The 18,102-nt window shown below is 51.5% G+C and overlaps 4 protein-coding genes across 4 annotated transcripts; 1 reads left to right on the top strand and 3 right to left on the bottom strand.

The window, feature by feature from the left end:
- Nucleotides 1-2,772: 2,772 nt before the first annotated feature.
- Nucleotides 2,773-4,340, bottom strand: TGAM01_v201031 (tRNA-dihydrouridine synthase 1; the record flags this gene model as incomplete). Its single annotated transcript, XM_024548671.1, has 3 exons — nt 2,773-4,125; nt 4,156-4,239; nt 4,338-4,340. The coding sequence occupies 3 exons, from the start codon at nt 4,338-4,340 to the stop codon at nt 2,773-2,775; spliced, it is 1,440 nt and encodes a 479-aa protein (XP_024406487.1).
- Nucleotides 4,341-5,639: 1,299 nt separating this feature from the next.
- Nucleotides 5,640-8,219, bottom strand: TGAM01_v201030 (hypothetical protein; the record flags this gene model as incomplete). Its single annotated transcript, XM_024548670.1, has 4 exons — nt 5,640-5,687; nt 5,749-6,116; nt 6,180-7,113; nt 7,212-8,219. 4 exons carry the CDS (start codon nt 8,217-8,219, stop codon nt 5,640-5,642), a joined length of 2,358 nt encoding a protein of 785 aa, XP_024406486.1.
- Nucleotides 8,220-14,856: 6,637 nt separating this feature from the next.
- On the top strand, nt 14,857-16,772 carry TGAM01_v201029 (hypothetical protein; the record flags this gene model as incomplete). The annotated part of the gene is made up of 3 exons (XM_018806711.1): nt 14,857-15,513; nt 15,639-15,776; nt 16,065-16,772. The coding sequence occupies 3 exons, from the start codon at nt 14,857-14,859 to the stop codon at nt 16,770-16,772; spliced, it is 1,503 nt and encodes a 500-aa protein (XP_018660004.1).
- A 930-nt stretch (nt 16,773-17,702) lies between these two features.
- On the bottom strand, nt 17,703-18,102 carry TGAM01_v201028 (hypothetical protein; the record flags this gene model as incomplete). Its single annotated transcript, XM_018806710.1, has 2 exons — nt 17,703-17,909; nt 17,983-18,102. The coding sequence occupies 2 exons, from the start codon at nt 18,100-18,102 to the stop codon at nt 17,703-17,705; spliced, it is 327 nt and encodes a 108-aa protein (XP_018660003.1).

Genomic DNA, 18,102 nt, shown 5'->3' with positions numbered 1-18,102 from the left:
CCCGCCCACCCATCTCATGTCATTGGAGTCAAGTTCGTCGTAGGTTTTAGGATACTAGTTTGCCGGAACAGGATCCCATTGGCTAGCATATGCTAAAGGAGGGAAAGCCCGTCCATGAGATCGTATATATGTCGAATGCCGTCTAAGTCAAACCTTCGGAAGCTGCAGCCGTGAAGATCACTAGACGAAATATTGTCGTTGCTTTCCTTATTTTATTTCAACTTTTGTTGCTTGTTCTCGTCATGAATTCGATAATCATGCTATATTCAACTTCTTCGTTCTTCTCCTCGTCGATCGTACAATTTAAGTACTGCTCAGAGATCTCGCAAGCTGGACATCTTCCGCGCTCGGAAGAGGGCCTCGAACACATTTCCGACTTCACCGGCCGACTAAGCCTAGAAAGGGGGTTTCTGGGTGAGTTTATCGAATTTCTTCAGAGCTCTAGGGCTAACGCCATGTTAGTAATGAACATTTCGCCAAGTTAATGTGATGAAAACTTGACAGAGTCAACACAAGCCTCGAAACAGCCATGGAACAGCCATGGAACAAAAGATATGTTCAATCCAATGAAGAACCCACCATTTCTGAGAGACTCAAGACTAATGCTCACGGCGTCTGCATTCAAAGACGTGGATCGACAGGCTTACCCACCTAGAAACTAGCTTCTTGTCCTCAAAGACAACTTGCAAAGCATTCTCAGGTAAAAGCTACTTGACACGAATTGCTCGTCCATCAGAGCCTCGACCAGACGACGAGATTGCCACCGCATCCTCAGTTCGGCATGCCTGCACGCCTTGTTGGGCGGCTACCTCGATTGCGACGTGTATTCCGTGGGCAGTCATGGCTCGAGAAACATACCTTCATTGCATCGGTCGCAGGCTGTAATTGGTGAAAATGAGAGCATATTTTAGTCGCATGGAATCTGGGATAAAAAGTGGTGAAGCGGTGACCCAGGATAAGGAAAGCACGGGACTGTATCCCGATATTCCGGCCCTTGGTCCTCATTTCGCGATGCCGTCACTGCACCTCATTCTCACTCTTTCACTTTCAGCCATCCCACTTGCTACCATTTCCCTTGCAACGGTCTCAAATTAATCTATAAGCATATGGATCGTTACATACGGCTATGGTGCCGGATCCGAGTCTCAAATGGCACACGATCTCTCCAGCTCTTATCCGCTTCCTCCCTCTAAAGGAAGTGGTTGCTGCATTATCCACTGCATGTTCTCTCCTTTTTGCATTGGTTAAATTCAGGTATATATCGACTGATCCAATCACCCTAAGGGTACGCCACTGCCAACCATCTCCTTGCAGCTATTAGCATCGTGTCGTCCTCATCCCGAGCCAACATCGGCGTTACTCTTACGCTAACAAGACGGCATAGGAAAAAGAAAAGAATGCATACACTGCTAGGGTCTACACGAGGGGCTATACAAAAACTAATGCGCTCCATCGGGCACAGTGACTACACGTATGCCTATGCGGGACACTCTCGGTGTGCCGGCATTACAATGCGGCCTTGCCACCATAATGTTTGGCCTTGCTGACAGTCTAGGAGTTTCCAATGGCTATCTAATCTATGACAGGGTAATGTCTTTGCTAACCTGTTTCCTGATCATAGAAAATCCAATATCAATCAAAAGCAATGAATGTAATTCGAATGACGGAGGCAAGCAACGCGTGGGTGCGAGATTGCTTCCCAACCGCCGGACAGCGCAACCACTCACTACAACGTGCCTGCAAACAGCTGCACGAATCAAGCACCAATTTGCCTTCAGAGGCGGACCCGCGGGCGAGTTGGTTGCTGTGCATATATATCACCTGCATGCAGACCGAAATGCTCATTTTCACCGGCCGCCGCTTCCTGCGTGGACAGCTGGCAGTGCATAATTGGAACGCCTACCACTCGGTGCATGATTAACCTGCGTTTCCTTTTTCCCGCCCTCCCAGCCTCAGGTTTACCTTTCACGGAATTAGCAAGCACTTTTGTAAAAATAGATCCTAGAGAACGAGGCGAAAGGGGAAGCATCATTGTATAATGAGGTACTCATTTGTGCGGGGGAAACCGCTCTGCCTTTCTCCATGGTCTGGGTAAGCATTTTGCCTTGCACATCCAGCACACCCATTTGCAAAACAGTCTTATGCATGACATATGTATACTAATGTCTAGCCCGGAGGAAAAGATCCAACAATTCACGACCGAGAATACCATCCAAACAGTGACTTTGTTCTGCGGGATACCTGCGATGGCTCCGCCGCGGCCGTCGCCGGCTTCTTCCTAGCAGCAGCAGGCACAATGTGCCTAATGTTGTGACACACACCACAAATGATGGTGGCCATGGGAAAGTAGGCAGGTTTTCTATGGCCACCATCATTATGGGCAGATAGCTAACTTTTATAATCATACATCTGTTCCTTATGGTCCCTAGCTGCAGCTATTCAAGCAATCATAAATCCCATTGCAGCTGGCAATCTATCCGCCCATTTCCAGGGTGCGAGTGCAGTGCAGCAGGAGCTGGGCTAATGACTGTAGCCACAAGCATCCACGATTCTGACGCAACAGTGGTTGGCAGTGTACGAGGATAAAAATCAAATTTGAAAAAGTTTTTTGTCTTCAAAGGAGGTTGCAAAATAATGGACGACTGGTTCATATATACTGATAACAAAGAGTACCAGCCTTGTCTGTAATACCAGAGAAATCGCATTAGCTAATGTCTACTTATATTTCCCGTCTAAAATGCTGTGAGGCTTTCTATATCCCTCCACGAATCTTCATCCAGAGACGAGTCCATCTCTTGATGCAATCTCCTGTTTTGTCTGTTGCTCTACCTCTGTCTCTTTCTTGGCTTCAACCTGTCCATCCCCATTCTTCTTGTCATCTTCAGCCTTCTTCTCATCACCTTCAGTCTTCTTCTTTTCCTCAATCTTCTCTTTGCCGCCCTTGTCCTTCTCCTTCTTCAACGTAATAGCCCCCTTGGCCAGCGCCTCGCTCGGCAGCGGCCGAATAATCGGCTGAGCCACCCACCAAGGGCGCTTACACCTCTTAATCGTCCCCAGCGAGCTCTCCTCCTCAGGCACGCCCTCGATAGCCCTCTCGCCGACCTTTTCCAGCTCCTCCTCGAAGCTCTTGCCCTCCGTCTCCTCGTACTTCAGCAGGCCCTCGGCGACCCTCTTCTCCACAGCGGCGAGAACCCTCTCGTAGCCGTCGATGCCGTCCCTGCGGGCCCGCGCGAGCTGGTCCCTGATGTCGGTGTGCTTGGTGACGAAGTGGCGCAGGACGTGGAACAGATGCGGCTGCAGGGCGGAGATGTTGGGCGACGAGTTGAGAGCCTTGTCGTCTTCCTTCTTTCGCTTCTTCTTTGCCGGCTGGTCTGCATCTTCGGAGTTGCTGCCGTTCTCGCCTTCTGTCAGCCAGGCGGTGTCGTCGCCTGGTACGAAGAGCGGTCGTCGCCGCGGAGGATCGGCCTCGTAGACGTATTTGTGTAAAATATCCAGGTAGCGCCTCGTGATGGCGTCGACTCGCCATCCGCCTTTGCCATCTTTTCCCCTCCAGTACTCTCTGCTCTTCTCTTCGGGGGGTGGTGGGTTGCCGAATAGGCCGGGGTCGCTGAGGTTGCCTTCTGCTGACATGATGCCATCCGCTCCGGTGGCTGCCAGACACTTTTCCAGATCGCCATCTTGTAGGATGTTTCCGTTTGCAAAGATTACAGTCTCGGGCGGCAGATTGTCTCTGAGGAAGCGAATCATTTCCCAATTCGCAACGCCAGTGAGGTGACCCTTTTGCTCTCGTCTTCGGCCATGCACAGTCAAGATGGAAGCTCCAGCACTCAGCACATTCTTTGCGTATTCCAGTGTCTTCTCCTTCGTCTCCAACACGCGAATCTTAGCCGTGACCGGGATCGAAAGCTCCTTGTGCAGTATATTGATCAGTCGAAAGATGAGGTCCTGGTCCTCCTGGAGAAACGCTCCGTAGTGGCCCTTTCGCGCAATGCCCTGCGGGCATCCCAAATTCAGGTCCACGGCATCGCAGTACGGCGCAACGTGCTTCGCCGCAGAAAGCAGCGCCTCGGGATCATTTGCGCAAAACTGAACAAAGAGAGGCCGATCAATCTTTGGGTTTCCGTCCAGCCACGGCTCTGAAGATCCCGCCCGCACAGCCTGGTAGTGTGCCTTTCGATATTTTTCGTCTTGTGAGAACAGTCGCGCGTGAAGCATCGGCGTGTAAGCTAAGAGCTTGGACTGCTCCGAGGGCAGCAAGAAGGATCGTGTGAGCAGTCGCCAGGCCTAGACAAGAAAGCAAAGAGAGTTAGCCAGTTTCACTTCTAATCGCAAACCGCCATTTGAGGGAGTCAAGCAAGACAAACAAACTCAGATTGATCCACCATGGGGGCCACGATAAACTTGGGACTCCCAATGCTCTCGTAAAACGCCCGTCCATGGAGCTTCTTGGGAGGCTCGGCGCCCGTCGCCGCCTCGGTGGTGGTCATGGTCGCAAACCCTCGAAAAGTATCGGGAACGGCAGAGAATCGAGGTCGAAACAGCAATCGATAAGCCGGAATCTTTTCAAGCGGACGCTGCCACATCAAGTACTTCGGAGAAGCACTGCGCGTATAGGCTAGTCTTGTTCGTACAAGAAAGCAATGCTATATGGATCAACGTGAAAAGAAAAAGAAATACATCCGGAGGTTTGTTTTTTTCCTCCTAGCCAAAAAGGACAGGAAAAAAAAGTAGCCAACGACGGGATGGCTTGAAGTTTACTAACATGGCGGGGCGCCTTGATACACTGGCAGCTGATTAATGGGCACCAGCACCAAAGACGCCACGGCTATGATACTGTCATATACTAATCAGTAATGAGACACTATTAGTTTACCAAGTTATTGAAATATATATCGTACAGCACACTTGCGCTAGTATGTAAAATCAATGTTATCAATCAAGATTCCAGATCTTCGACGCTATGCAAAATGAGCAAAAAGTGGGATTACCCATTTTTGGCAAGTCCATTATATGAAATTAAAAAACCTGCGAGGCAAGGATTGATGAAGAATAGTCAAAGCTCTTATTTGCTGTCAAAAGGAGATGCCGGATACATCACGCTCATAGACTAAATCCAGCTATAGAAACATGCTTAAATGAAACAACAGAGAAAAAAGACACAAGTTGCCGGCCTATATTTCATCTTCCAATCGGCTGAGTTGCCATATCTAAACGTGCTCCCCTCAACAGTCAAGCCTAAGTGCTCGTCTTGCGCCAACGTGGCATCGCATCGTCTAACATGTTGCTGCTCTTCTATCCACACGGCTGAACCATAGGCTGTGACGAGGAGTTCCTCATCTTTCAATGACAACAGACGAGACCATCCGATCCCGGCTCTTCCCACATTCCCAATGGCTCAATTCTCGTGCCCCCGAGTCCAACGGAATATTAATGAGATGTATGAGTCTGTGAGGGGCTTAAAAAACCATGACTTGTAGTGAGGCAGTGTGACAAAACGCCCATGACACCTTACTATGCTGTCCCTAAACGCCGCAAATGGTAAAAGTGAAGAAATACATGGTTAGGGTTAAAAAAACCCATAGTAGTAGAGGGAGAAAAAAAATATCAGCTTTCAAGATTTCGTTCATCGGATGAGATCATCAGAAGAAATGCGTGTAAATCTTGGAGTTCTCGTGGACTTCCATTTCCTGTAGAAGATAGTTAGGTTAGCTCAGCCACAGTAATATTGAGACTCGGGTCCCGACGAACCATTTTGAAGCTGTTTAGCTCTTCCTTGATCTGCTGAGCTAGCATTGGCGTGAGCCGGTTGCACGTGGCAATCTCGCCGCGGCGGTCATACTCTTGGCTGGGCCAAGTGTCGTGGAAGATGAGGCGTGGTGAAAATGTGGCATTCCTCTTTGGGCCAGACTGAGGTGTTCCGGGCCGACTCTTTCCAAGCCGGAAAGCACCCGTGAAATAGTCTTCGGTGCCAATGGCAATGGAACCAGTTCTCTTGTGGTCATCGTTTGGTGTGCTCGGTGCGCTTGAGTTGGGTGAGTCTGTGACGGCTGGGATGTTTGGCAGGACAAGATCCGGCGAATCCGATGGGCGGATTGATGGACTCGAGGAACCTGTGTCTGGGGGTCAATTAATCACAGTGGCCGGTTGGGAACAGGGGGAAATTTTCGGACTATACGTACGCTTCAGGATGCCCTTACGAACCGCCGCCAGCACCTCTGCACGCTCTTTATCGCCACCCACAATGCTCTTCCGCGCAGAGTTATCTGTGCCTGCACTGCCTAGACGCTCCGCTCCAATTTCAGGGATCTGTGTGGCGTCCAAAGAGTTGCGCTCAAGGCGAGGGAATCCAGTGCCGCCCTTGCCGTCCTGAGGGTCCGCAGTTACATTGACACGTCGGGTCTCTGCCTCCACGGTGATCATGGAAACGGAAGCTTGGCCTTCGGTAACGGGACCATCAGCCGCGGGCACACCCACGACCGACTTTGGTCGGAAGAGTCCGACCAGCGAGCGGGTGCTCTTTTTCATACCACGGCCCATCTTCCTGATCATTATAGAGGCAGATGAAGCAGTCGATGAGATGGACAGGTTATCCGTCGACCCGCCAAAGAAGCGACCGCCATAGATGCTATTGCCAATACCGGCAGCTTCTTGTGCTTCAGCGATACGTGCTTGCTCGGCATCATAGACCTCTTCAGCTGTAGGGTCTTTACGAAGCCTGGCCGCCTCCACTCTATCAGCACCTTCACCATCGATGCCACCAGCAGCCTTTCGAAATTCAGCTGCGCTGCCAAATGAGAACGCTCGACGAAGTCTGGAAGTCTTGGTCTTTCCTTTAATAGCCTTCTCGTTGATGGTTGCGAGCTGCTTTGCCGCCGGCGATTCTACAGTCTTGGTCGAGGGCGCTGCAGCCGCTGCGGTAGCATCTCCGGTCTGTTCATTTGCCATCGTAGCGGGTTTAGATAAGGGAGAGGGACTAATCGTCCGCTTTGTTCCATCGGAAGATGAGCCTCTTGGCGGTACGGCTACTTTGAGCTGATCATTCCTGGCAGGTGCTTCGTCAGAGCCCGGTGAAGAGGGGTTACCAGTGGGGACAGTCGCATTGCGGTTGGTAAACTGCACATCAATCCCCTAGTCAGCATGCATAACTCCAAACGGCCCCCAAGTCCGCTATCATGGGGATAATTAGCGGCAATTGAAAAATGAGAACTTACCGATGCGGATCGCGAATGGCTACTTCGGCTAGACGATGCACTATCTGAGCTGCCCTTGCGGACATGCGCAGGTTTCTTCGTGGCAGGTTGAGGGGATTTTTCACCCCTGTCACTGTTCTTAGTGATGACCGCTAGCCCAGGACGAGGAGCATTCTCGGGCTTCAAAAGAGGCCGGAAGGAATCAGTGGACTGTATCGTATGGACACTACGGCGGCGCATCTTCTTTGCTTCGTCCGGAGATGGTCTGCGGTGCAATTGCGAATCGTCCATCGATGCGCCCGGAGCTGGCACAGGCGAAGCCGCGAGATTTGGAACAGATCTAGAACCGGAAGGCGCATGATACATCACGTTCTGGCTGCCAGGACTAAGCGGAGGATTCGAGCTTTGGGATCGACTATGCTGAGTGTTGGAGTTGCTTGGCCTTCGGTACCGATCAGGAGTCATCTTTGGCGTTCCGCTGGGTGACAAAGCCGGCTGTGAGCCACTGGAGGGAATATGAGCAAGCGGTGGGCGCTGAGCAGAAGCAGCATTCCTGGATTGTGACTTGACGGAGTCATCTCGTGTACTGCTATGGCTGCTGCCGTGACTGCTGCTATGGCCACTGCTATGACCGCTGCTGTGGCCGCTGCTGTGGCTGCTGCCATGACTGCTGTGGCCAGGGCTATAGGAAGGAATCAGGGCCATGTTTGTAACTGAAGGATTGGTGCGATGAGAACGTTGAACCAGGCTGGGATCGAAAGTCTGCGTTGGAATGCCGGAGGATGGACTCGTCTGATAAGCTCCATACTGTTGCCACGCCAGGCTCTGATTCAGATTCGGTGTGGGCTGATAATGGACAGGAACAGTGCTTCCCCGGTAGCCTCCTCCTCCTCTGGGTGCTGAAGTCGTGTATTGATGATGTCTGTTCGGTTGACTGGCCTGCATCATGCCGGCTGAGGGTGTTGTTCGACCCGAAAGCATTGTCGCCGTACCAGTCTGCTGCTGATACGTTTGTGTCAAAGCAGCCATAATCCTCCCCTATAGGGAACTGTGGCGTGGGAGCTCGACGAAGCAATCCTTTCTTCAATTATAAAACGATCTGGACGCGGAGTTTCGAGATTATTGGCGTTTATTCGGAGAACAAGGAGAAGGCAGCGATTTCACGATAAAATCAGAGCTGATAGTGCTATAAGATATCGGCCATTAGCTTTTGATCCAAGATGTCGAAGAACGAAGCCGTTCATTGGCAAATAGTATTACAGAAAAACAGCCGGGCAAAAAGAAAAGGTATGCAAGTGAACGAATTAAAAGGTGATCGAACCTTTTTTTTTCTTTGTGTTTTTTTCCGATGGCTGGAAACGACTCAACAGCAAACAGACGCGCTTATATCGCTCTCGATTTTCGAATTTTCGAATTTTTTTCAATTAATCGCAAAAGAAGAAAAGGCTGATATGATGATTGTATAGGAGGGCGCTCAGCGGCCAAGGGCGTTTGGGGATGCCTCGCGTCGAAATGTGAAGAGCTCACTATTACCACGAGACCACACTCGACTTATTACAAGGCAGGTGGCTAACTTGCTGAGCACGATCAAGTGTCACAAAAAGACACGCTGGACCACAACTAGCTGCCAAGACACATGGGGGTTGTGCAGATATCGGTGCTTCGTATCGAGGTAATGCTTTTCTGGAGGTCGGAAGATGGGCTCTGAGATACTACAGGCTCAGAGGGAGAAAATGACGAGTTAAAAAAAAAAGTAGAGCTTTCTAGCAGAGCCAGTCACCAGATAGTAGAAAAAACAGCAGGTGAACAAGAAAAAGGAAAGGTAAATGCACAAGACAGAGACAATGCAGTCAGGAACGTCGGCGTATGTGCAGTAAAGCGCAACACCCAATGTGGTGAAAAGAGAGAAAAGAAAACAAGTCGAAGACGGCTCGAAGACGGCGAACGCTGATGGGAAAGGGGCACGGCGAAGGCGCTGCAAAATGCTTGCTGAGCAGAGAGACAACGGCGCGAAAGAAGCAGAAAAAAGCTGGCGAACCAAGAAGCAGAATGGGGGGGAGGCTTTGGGCACGAAGAAGAAAAAAAGAAAAAAAGAAGAGAGTGAAAGTCGACGAGCCGCAATGGGTTCGATGTTGGTGGTGACGGTGATGGGCTGAGGAGAAGAGCAGCCACCCTTGAAGGCAGAAAAGTCGAAGGAAGAGAGACTGGAGCGAGCGAAAGTGACCACGCCCCCCCAAGGCACCGCGCACAGGGCACCTGGCACCTGGGAGTGGCAACGGCTGGGCTTGGCCAGAGTCAGGTTAGCGGGCTGCCAGGGGTGGAGCACGCCCCTAACCGTCCTATCTCGCGGGGCCTGGAGTTGGCTGAGGTTAGCCTGTTCGGGGGGGAGAGGCAAAGGGCTGGCAGCACATGGAGGGGACCCCCCAGCGCGCCGTCCAGCAAACGACGCCAGCTAAGTCCGGACATTGCAGCAGAAGCACAGCAGCTACGGGCCTGGCAGCTGTAGGTACAGCTGTGCGTGTAGCGGTACAAGCGCTGCATCACGTCAATAAGCACTTTGATGAGCCCGGGAGGGGCCCTGGTGCTTGCTGCGCAGTACAGGTACATGCATCAAACATTACGGGGCTTATAGGCGCTGTACCGGATGTACATGTAACTTGCACGCAGCAGAGCTCGTACCGGCGTTGACAGGCAGGGCTCAGGCCTACGCGCGGCCATCCATCGTCCATCCGCAAGAACCGACCTGCATTGCAGCGCTCTGGCCCGGACTGAAAATCTCGTACTTGCACAGCAAAGAGGCAGTTCAGCGCAGCAGCGGCGACAATCCCGGCGCCGAGGCCACAGCGTGCGAGCGGTGGTTGGGCGGGCGCAACGCACCAGGCGGCTGCGCTGGTTCCTGCACCAGGAACCAAACAGGAACAAAACAATGGCGTGTGGCCGCCGTGCAGTGTCGTTTCGTCAGAACGCCTTTTGGCCTCGGGGGATACGAAGCACTAATCGGCGCCTCCACCCCTTGGACCGCAGCCCTTATTTGGAGCTAAAGGCTAAAGGGAGAAGGCCAAGTTGTGTTTGGCAAGGCGGCTGATGTTGATTCGGGGGAGGCTCCGCTTTACGTTTCCATGGGATGGATGGAGCGCGGTCATTTAAGCTGTGGGATTGTGCTGTCAAGGTGTGCTTTATTGTCGTGGACCAAACGTGCGTTTAAACAGCACATGCCCATCATTGCCGGCCACGAATTGCTGCTGCGACTTTTAATTTTGTCGCTGCTCCATTACAATTACATTGTTTAGGTACTTACCCAAGGCACATACTTGTACGCCTACTTATTCCTACCAAGGTAAGACGGACTGCTCCGTGCTCGTCCAGCCGCCCGCCTACATCTGAGGCAACATTTGATGTAATTGCAATTTATACACCTGAGATGGTAACCTCTAGTGCGCCGATACTTTTGTACCAGGTACGCGCGCAGTAACATTGATCGCTACGGATCCGTCATCGCATCAATCCAGTCATTAAAGCATCCCCCCATCCAGAGACAGCGCAATGTCGCCTCTTCGCTTCACAGCGCAGCATAAATGACAGCAGCAAACACGAACTCTTCTGCATCAGCTGTCTTGACGCCGTATCCTTTCCTTGCCCCCCTGGACAGAGTAGTAGTCCACACATGCCTTGCTGGGCTAGGCCGAGGCGGTCGCGTTGATGCACCAGGCCCAAGTACAAGCAGCAGCAAGGGGCCGCCGGACGCGACTGATTGGGCGGTCCGCGACTCGCTGTAGCTCTAGCTCGCTACCGCATTACCCACTAGGGCCAGGGGCCTTGCCAGGGCCGCAGATGATTGCAAAGTAGCGCGACTTTGGATGGCCTCGTACGTTCATGCCGCCTCGAAGTGCTCATCTCTGGCCGGATGCAGGACCGTTGCCGCCAGGACAGGAAAAGAAGGTATGCGTCTCTTCATCTTAATTTGTTTTCGACATCGAAGCGCCTCCTATCTGGCCTGGCATGTCTCGATTTGCGGCCATCACCGCAGCTAGTCAGTCGGCTTTGCGATTTGCCCTTCCGCGTCCTTCCCCCCACGGTGGATCGACATCTCTAGAAGCAGATCCGACTCACGCAGCATCCGAGCATTCAGCACGCCTCGAGGCTAGTCGTGGCTCACGTACCAGTACCGGCCCAGCGCCAGTATCAGCACCGACCCGTCCCCAATACGATATTTCGCCCCTCCGGCCACTGGCCCTCGCTGCACTGGCCCATCATAATCTACCCATGCAACAGATTTTGGGTGCAAAATCCCATGGCGACGCTTCAATTGGGCGAGAGTCATAGTGGCACCATCGAAAAAAAACCTGACCGAGAACCTTACCTGCCTCTTTGTAATGCCGTGCTCAGACGAGGCGGGCAACAGACAGGGAATCTGCTGCCTACTGCTACCTACATTCGCGTGTAGGTGAGTACATGCAGGTGAGGTATGGAGAAAGTAGCTGGTATTACGGAATGGAGCACCCAACAAGCTAAGCATTCTCGATTTCCGATGGCTTACTCCCGACTAATACGACCTAGGAGGATTTCCTCCTCTACAGTATACAGCCTGCCTGCGTGCTTGATAGCAGACTGCTTGCCTTCTTGATTAGTTACGGCACTTGACCCAGGCCGGCCTGCGAATATGCAAGCCCGCAGCTACCCCAAGCTTCTTCTGACGAGATGAGGGAAAATAATCATCTCCACGAGCAGGCACGGGGATCGACAAGCACTAATCCTGGTGCTTTATCGCTTCTCCATGTTTTCTTCTCTTGCCCATGGATCGTGGATGCTACGGCAGAGCTCAGTACGGCTCGGCCAGAGCACAGGTGCGTGGGCCGGTTATCCATGGACCACCGCCAGCCCACACCTCCCCATGGCGCTATCTCATGCAGTAGTCCCAGGTGAGGCAATATGGCCGGCGGGATGCCTTTTTACGATATGCACGAAATGCTCAAAGAGAACGCAGAGCAGCGCCGGACTCGGGAGCCATCATGCTACTACTAGCTCACAACAACCAACATGCAGCTATCCGGAGACTGGCGAACAAGACAGGCACATATTGCATGCAGCAGCAGGCGAAGAACTACGAGAGCAATTTTTTTGCGCCCATTGATGACCGTCGAAAAGCTACTGTCGCTCGGAAATTTGAAGTCGTAAGAATGAGGATACGTGTAAATTGCACTTCTCCCACTCATCTTACCGCCACAGGGGATGGAAGCTCCATCATTTCAACCATATGATCAAAGTTTCCCTTCGGTTATCACAATCAGACAAACCTCAATGGGCGATGATCTAAGCTTTTTGCTCATTCTTTTCACAAGCTACGGAAACAAATGCTTACAAGTAAACAGACGAAGCCGAGCAGGGTGATGACGTAACGAAGATAAAAGCCCACACGGAAACTTTAATGCAGTGCGCTATGGAGTGGCATCTCATGCGACAATCATCGTATTCGCAGAGGGGGATGTGGCAGTCTCCAGAATATTCTGACCTGTAGGAGGCACTCCTCGAGCATCTGTTGGAAGAGCAACTCGAGGTCCCATAGACGATGCTCAGCAGTGAAGATTCGAGACCCTCTGCTCCACCATAGATTGAGGCCCACGTCGGTTATTTTTAGGCCGTTCCGTTCCCAATAGTCCGGAAGCTCTTAGTGGCGCAAGAAATCTCTGTTTCAATCCAAGGGAAGACTTCTGCAGCCTCCATCGCGCGGGCCCGTTCCCGTATGCTGTTGGGGGGGGGGTTCTCAGCGAGGTGGTGAGCTGTTACACGGCGCCTGGCCCGCCTCCGATATATATGCGCACACACCCGTCGTTGAAGTCGATATCACGAGTTGCATGCCCATCGTAAAAGGAAAGGTAGCCAAGAGGAACTCTGCATTCTGCAACAGGGATTCAAGGGAGATGGTACAAAGGTGCACTAGTAGCTGTAGAGTGTGTATCGATAGATGGACGAAGGCGTTCGACAGAGCTTCTTGCATGCCCCCGGCCCTTCGTATGAGGTGGGTGGCGCTTTCAACGAAGAGTAAAGGTAGATAACTGCTCACATAATTGCGCCGGTATCGTTGAAGAAGGCATACGCCAAGGCACGGGCTAATGCAGCGTCAAAAGCGCGTATCCCGCAGCACATGTGATATATAACAATATGTACGGTACAGTTCAAGCTCCTCATGGAATTCTTTGATACATGCACATATCAGGCTGGTGTCCATAACTACTGCGACATCGACTAATACTGGCAAAAGCCGGAAACGAACGGTATCTTTGCCTCCATTTCCCCAGCCCCTTGGATTTTTTCGCCCTCCAACGCGGGCCGTTGCTTTTTTGACGCCACGCAGATCAAGGGCAGCCTATAGGCTCATCGAGCTTTGGTGGTTGATCTGGCGGAGATACCCGGTTCGCCGCAGAGGTCTGAAGGATGGTTGCAACCGGCGGCGCCATGGTCCTCAACCCGCTGTTCGCGGCTTACAGTCTATTCGACACGGACTAATAGATACATTGATACTTACTGTAGCATGGGGGGAGGGTGTCGCTTGAATCTTGTTGCAGCTCTGCCAAGATCTTTGCAATAGATGTGTTTGCTGCGGTGGATTGATTGATTGATTGATTGATTGATTGGCATTGCCATGGCGTAACAAGCTTTTGCGCTACTATGTTGTTTTTTCCTATTACTATGTGTTTTACACATTGCGGGGGTTTAGACAAATTTGAGGGGAAGGTGGCATTTTGGTTTCTTGATGAAACGAGTGGGCACGGATTAGAAGCTCTGCGGCAATATCGCTCGTCTTGAAGCGTTGTACGCATTGCATGATGTAGCCTTTTTTTTCTTCTTGATTACATCAAATGTATCTACATCGTATCAACCGGCAGAGGCCAACGCCATTTGATAACCTTTACATGTGGTGTAAATCACGTATCTACCATTTGCATAACCTGCAACTCGTCCCCATGTCTGGGGGCCTAAACAGGACTAGCATGGAAGCACCACGCTTTGGTTTCACAGAACCTCAAACGAATTGAAACCGCCAGCTAATGGAGCTCGCTGGGTGCTACTAGTGAGCCATAGTGGGAGAGCTACATACAGTAGCAGGCTCAGCTCGATCCTTCGCGTCAAGGTCGCCAGGCAGACGTGCCGTATTGCTAGTCAGCGGAGCAACCTTGTGCATCATTACATGCACTGACAGCTATAGATGTATCGTGATGTTGGGGGCTGATTAAAGGCTATGCATCTATATCTCGTCTTGGACGGCCTGTCAAACACCAAAAACATACTGATGCATACATGATATCTTATCATATCTTATCTAGACAGCCCGATCCAGATATACGCGTCCACAAATAGACTCCAGGTTTGCTGCATTGCTACTTTGCTAATACTTCATCGCATCGCATCGCATCGCATCATCTCGCGTCCAGCATTTGCGAGTCCTGTTAACGGGACCCAACTTGAAGGTAGCTTGACGTCTAGTCTCTATCTCGCATCGTCTTGCTCCCAATGGCTCCCTGCCTCGCCAAGAATCACGCCCAACGATTGGAATCACTCAGATAGTCGAGGTGCGACAGCCGCGCATAAGTAGGGGACACACGCATACGCACTCCCACACCCACATACGACAAACAGACAGAGGGGGAGAGAGCCGGCATCAGTCGTCATGGTCGGAGTTCCGCGCAGCAGCGGCTGTCAGCTCTGCAGGAAGAGACGAGTCAAGTGTGACGAGGCCAGGCCGGAGTGTGGAAATTGTCGCAAGTACGGCGCCCAGTGCCCCGGCTATGAGCGAGCGATCAAGTTTGTGTCTGGGAAACATGCGATTCGAAGTAGAGGCTCTCGACTATCGCCAGCAAACCGCGATAGCAGCGCTGGTGCCGGTGCTGGCACTGCCGTGGCAAAAAGTTCGCCGTCCACCGTTTCGACCTCGACTTCATCCGTTGGGGCCACGACACCTGCGAGCGATGCTAGCACTGCTGCGGTGTCCCTGGTGGCCTCGCTTCAGCCCAATCGAGCCCTTTTTGTTGGCACGCTGATGGAGATGGCTCAGACCAGCTTGGCCTCGAAAGATGTAACTACTTTCTTGGGCTTCTTCTGCCGGCTGAGGTTCGAAGAGCTGGGGACGGTGGCGGTCCTGGATGGCGCCATTTGCTCTCTTGCCCTGCATTTGATGGGTAAGGAGCTGGCCGACGATAATCTCGTTGCTCAGAGTAGGACTGTTTACGGATGGTCTCTGGGTGCCCTCCAGGCGACATTGAGGCATCCTACAAGATGGAAGTTGTCTGAGACGTTCTGTTCTGCCGTCATGCTGTGTTTCTTTGAGGTGAGTCAGGGGTATTGGGTGTAGAGTGTTCATATGTGGTTATGGAAGGCATTAAAGCTTCTTCTCAACTTGCTGTCAAATAAAACCCAACAGAGCTTTTTTAAGCTAACATGACAATCTCAAAGCTGTTTGCTGGTACGACCGCTACGGACACCTGGTTGCGACATGCCCAGGGAATCGCCACACTGATGGAGCAACGTGGTCCTGCAGCTCATACGCATGGCAACGACGCCGCTATCTTGTTTTCTTTCCGAGGCATCCTGGTAAGGCATCCTCTCCCGAAGTACCCACTTGGTTATGTTTGTCTCCTTTGCTTTGATGCTATTGGTGGTTTGCCGTGGAAACTCTTTGTTACGAGGCCTCATTGAGCACCAATCTATTCTGTTCCTGCGTATTCCGAGCCAGTTGTCCTTGAACAATAGAGCTCCGGCTGTCGCGGACGCCTCGAGCTGAAGGACAGCATGCAGCTACCATCAAACGTTGGAAATGCTCACACTCCGATACCTTGCATGAAATTTTCAAAAGCTGACATCCATTCCCCCTTGTCCTAGATCATGAGTTCGCTGTTCTTCCCGACAAGCAGTAAATGCTTCCTGGCCCGTCCAGAATGGAGAGGAGTGCTCTGTAACAACGAGCTGGGGTCGATCTTCAGTCCCGGTGCACCGGATTTCTCGATGCAAGTGGCTAATTCGTTTTTCCTCTGTCTGGCAGATATGCCAGAGGTAATGTGGTGGGGTTATCCCGTCCGCGAGGCTCTTCTGGCCGGCAGACAAGTCAGCCCACGACGTATAAAGCAAGTTGCCGAGCTCGCAGCCGAAAAGCGCGAGCGGTTTACTGAATGGTATGAGGATTTCAAAAAGATTGGAGTCGAGCTGAAGGAAGCTCCGTCCCAGGATCCGAATTCGCCGTACCAGGTGATCCTGGAACACCCGGTGGGATGGCTTGGGTCGATGCACATGGGATATTGGGCCAGCATGTTGATTTTGCAAGAGCTGCTGATTCGATGCCAGTGGCCGGTGGACTACCAAGAGTCCCAAAAAGAGCTTGTGCATAGCATCCTACGATCCCTCGAGTCGGTAGGGAGAGGCACCATGGGACCTTTCCGCCTTGGCTACTCGATAAGAATTGTGTATGAGTTTGCCAATGTGGAAGCACAGCGGTGGATCATCACGCTGCTGGACAGGTTCTCCAAGAGATATGCGGCCACGGATAAGAATAACTATCCGAGCCCGCGTGTGGACGCGCAAGGATACTCGTGAGAGAGGAAGAGAGAGAGAGAGAGACGGTGAGCAATGGACAAACTGTTCTTTGTCTTTTTCTTTTTCTTGTTACTGAGCAGGGAGACTTTGGGTTGCAATGCAATGTACGAAGTAATACATCTACTGCTACCTACCCAGGTATTACTATTCCTACTCACATGTCGGTGCCCACTTTGGATTGAAAGGAAAGGGGTGTAGAGAAACTGCCCTAGATTGTTTTGGGTATCAATTTTCAAATGCTTCTCTGTAGACCGTAGGATGCAGGTACGGTCCATTGGTATTGAGACACTCGGGTTCACCGATGATCATGGAGGTCAGCATGGCCGAGTGACAGAGTGACAGATCAATTTGGCCAAAAAGCATTGTCTTTTATTTTTCATTCATATTTCTGTCTAATTCTGTCGATTGGTTTTTCGGGGGAGAAAGTCACGCCTCGCTGTGCTACGAGACATCTCATGACAGGGACACTAAAGGCCACGCACGCATCTGGTGATCAAGTTGCCGAGAGATAGACTTCGCTGTGATTGGCGATGCAGGTGTGAAACCCGTAAGCAGCCACGTTGATGATCCCGTATGGTTTCGTAAAAATGGAATAAAAAAAGGAGGTGGCATTAATAGAGTAGTTATCTAAGATATAAATAGCAAGCCACATAAGACGTGTCTTTCTATGTTATCACATCTTCCCCATTTGCGCCAGGTATTATGATAGTAGTTGCAGTAGTAACAGTAACAGTAGTAACGCTCGTAACAGTAGTAGTCGTATCATTAAGCCATATCGTATAACGTACTGGATGTTGCACCGATCCAGCCAGCACTGTAAGTGGTAATAAAAAATGGAAAAGTAGAAGATAAAAAGGTTAGGTCGATGAGGATTTGGCGCGCACTAATCAATTTCACATGAAAAAGTGCCCCGCTAACATACAAATCGGCTCAGCTGTCTGTCGGCCTCTTCTTTTTCTTTCCTAGAAGAGCGCGGGCAAGACCCGATAATGAGGGTCCTCCAAAGAGCAGCTGATCGGTGTGGCGGCCACAGGTTGTGTGAACGTTGACGGTGGGCGAGGACTTGATGAATCCAAAGGATGTCCTGCGCTGGGGCGAGGTGATTGATACAGCGTTTGTAGAGCTCGTTCCTACTCTCTGTTTTTTGATAGCTCTTGTTAGATGCTGCTCGTATTCTGGGTGATGTCGGCTGTGTGTCAAAATTGCGTACCTTTGTTGGAGAGAACAGCGGCGAGTCAAAAGAGTCGGTAGAGTGTTGGGAGGCGCCCATGCCGCTGAAGGAAGTGTCCAGCTCCAGCGGCGGAGGATAGGCTCTGGTGGAGCGAGGCAT

This window comes from Trichoderma gamsii, assembly GCF_001481775.2.
Source record: "Trichoderma gamsii strain T6085 chromosome Unknown Scaffold_3.2, whole genome shotgun sequence".
In the NCBI taxonomy this organism is placed as follows: domain Eukaryota; kingdom Fungi; phylum Ascomycota; class Sordariomycetes; order Hypocreales; family Hypocreaceae; genus Trichoderma; species Trichoderma gamsii.
Note: the sequence above shows the minus strand (reverse complement) of the source record. Positions and strands in the feature narration are given on the sequence as shown.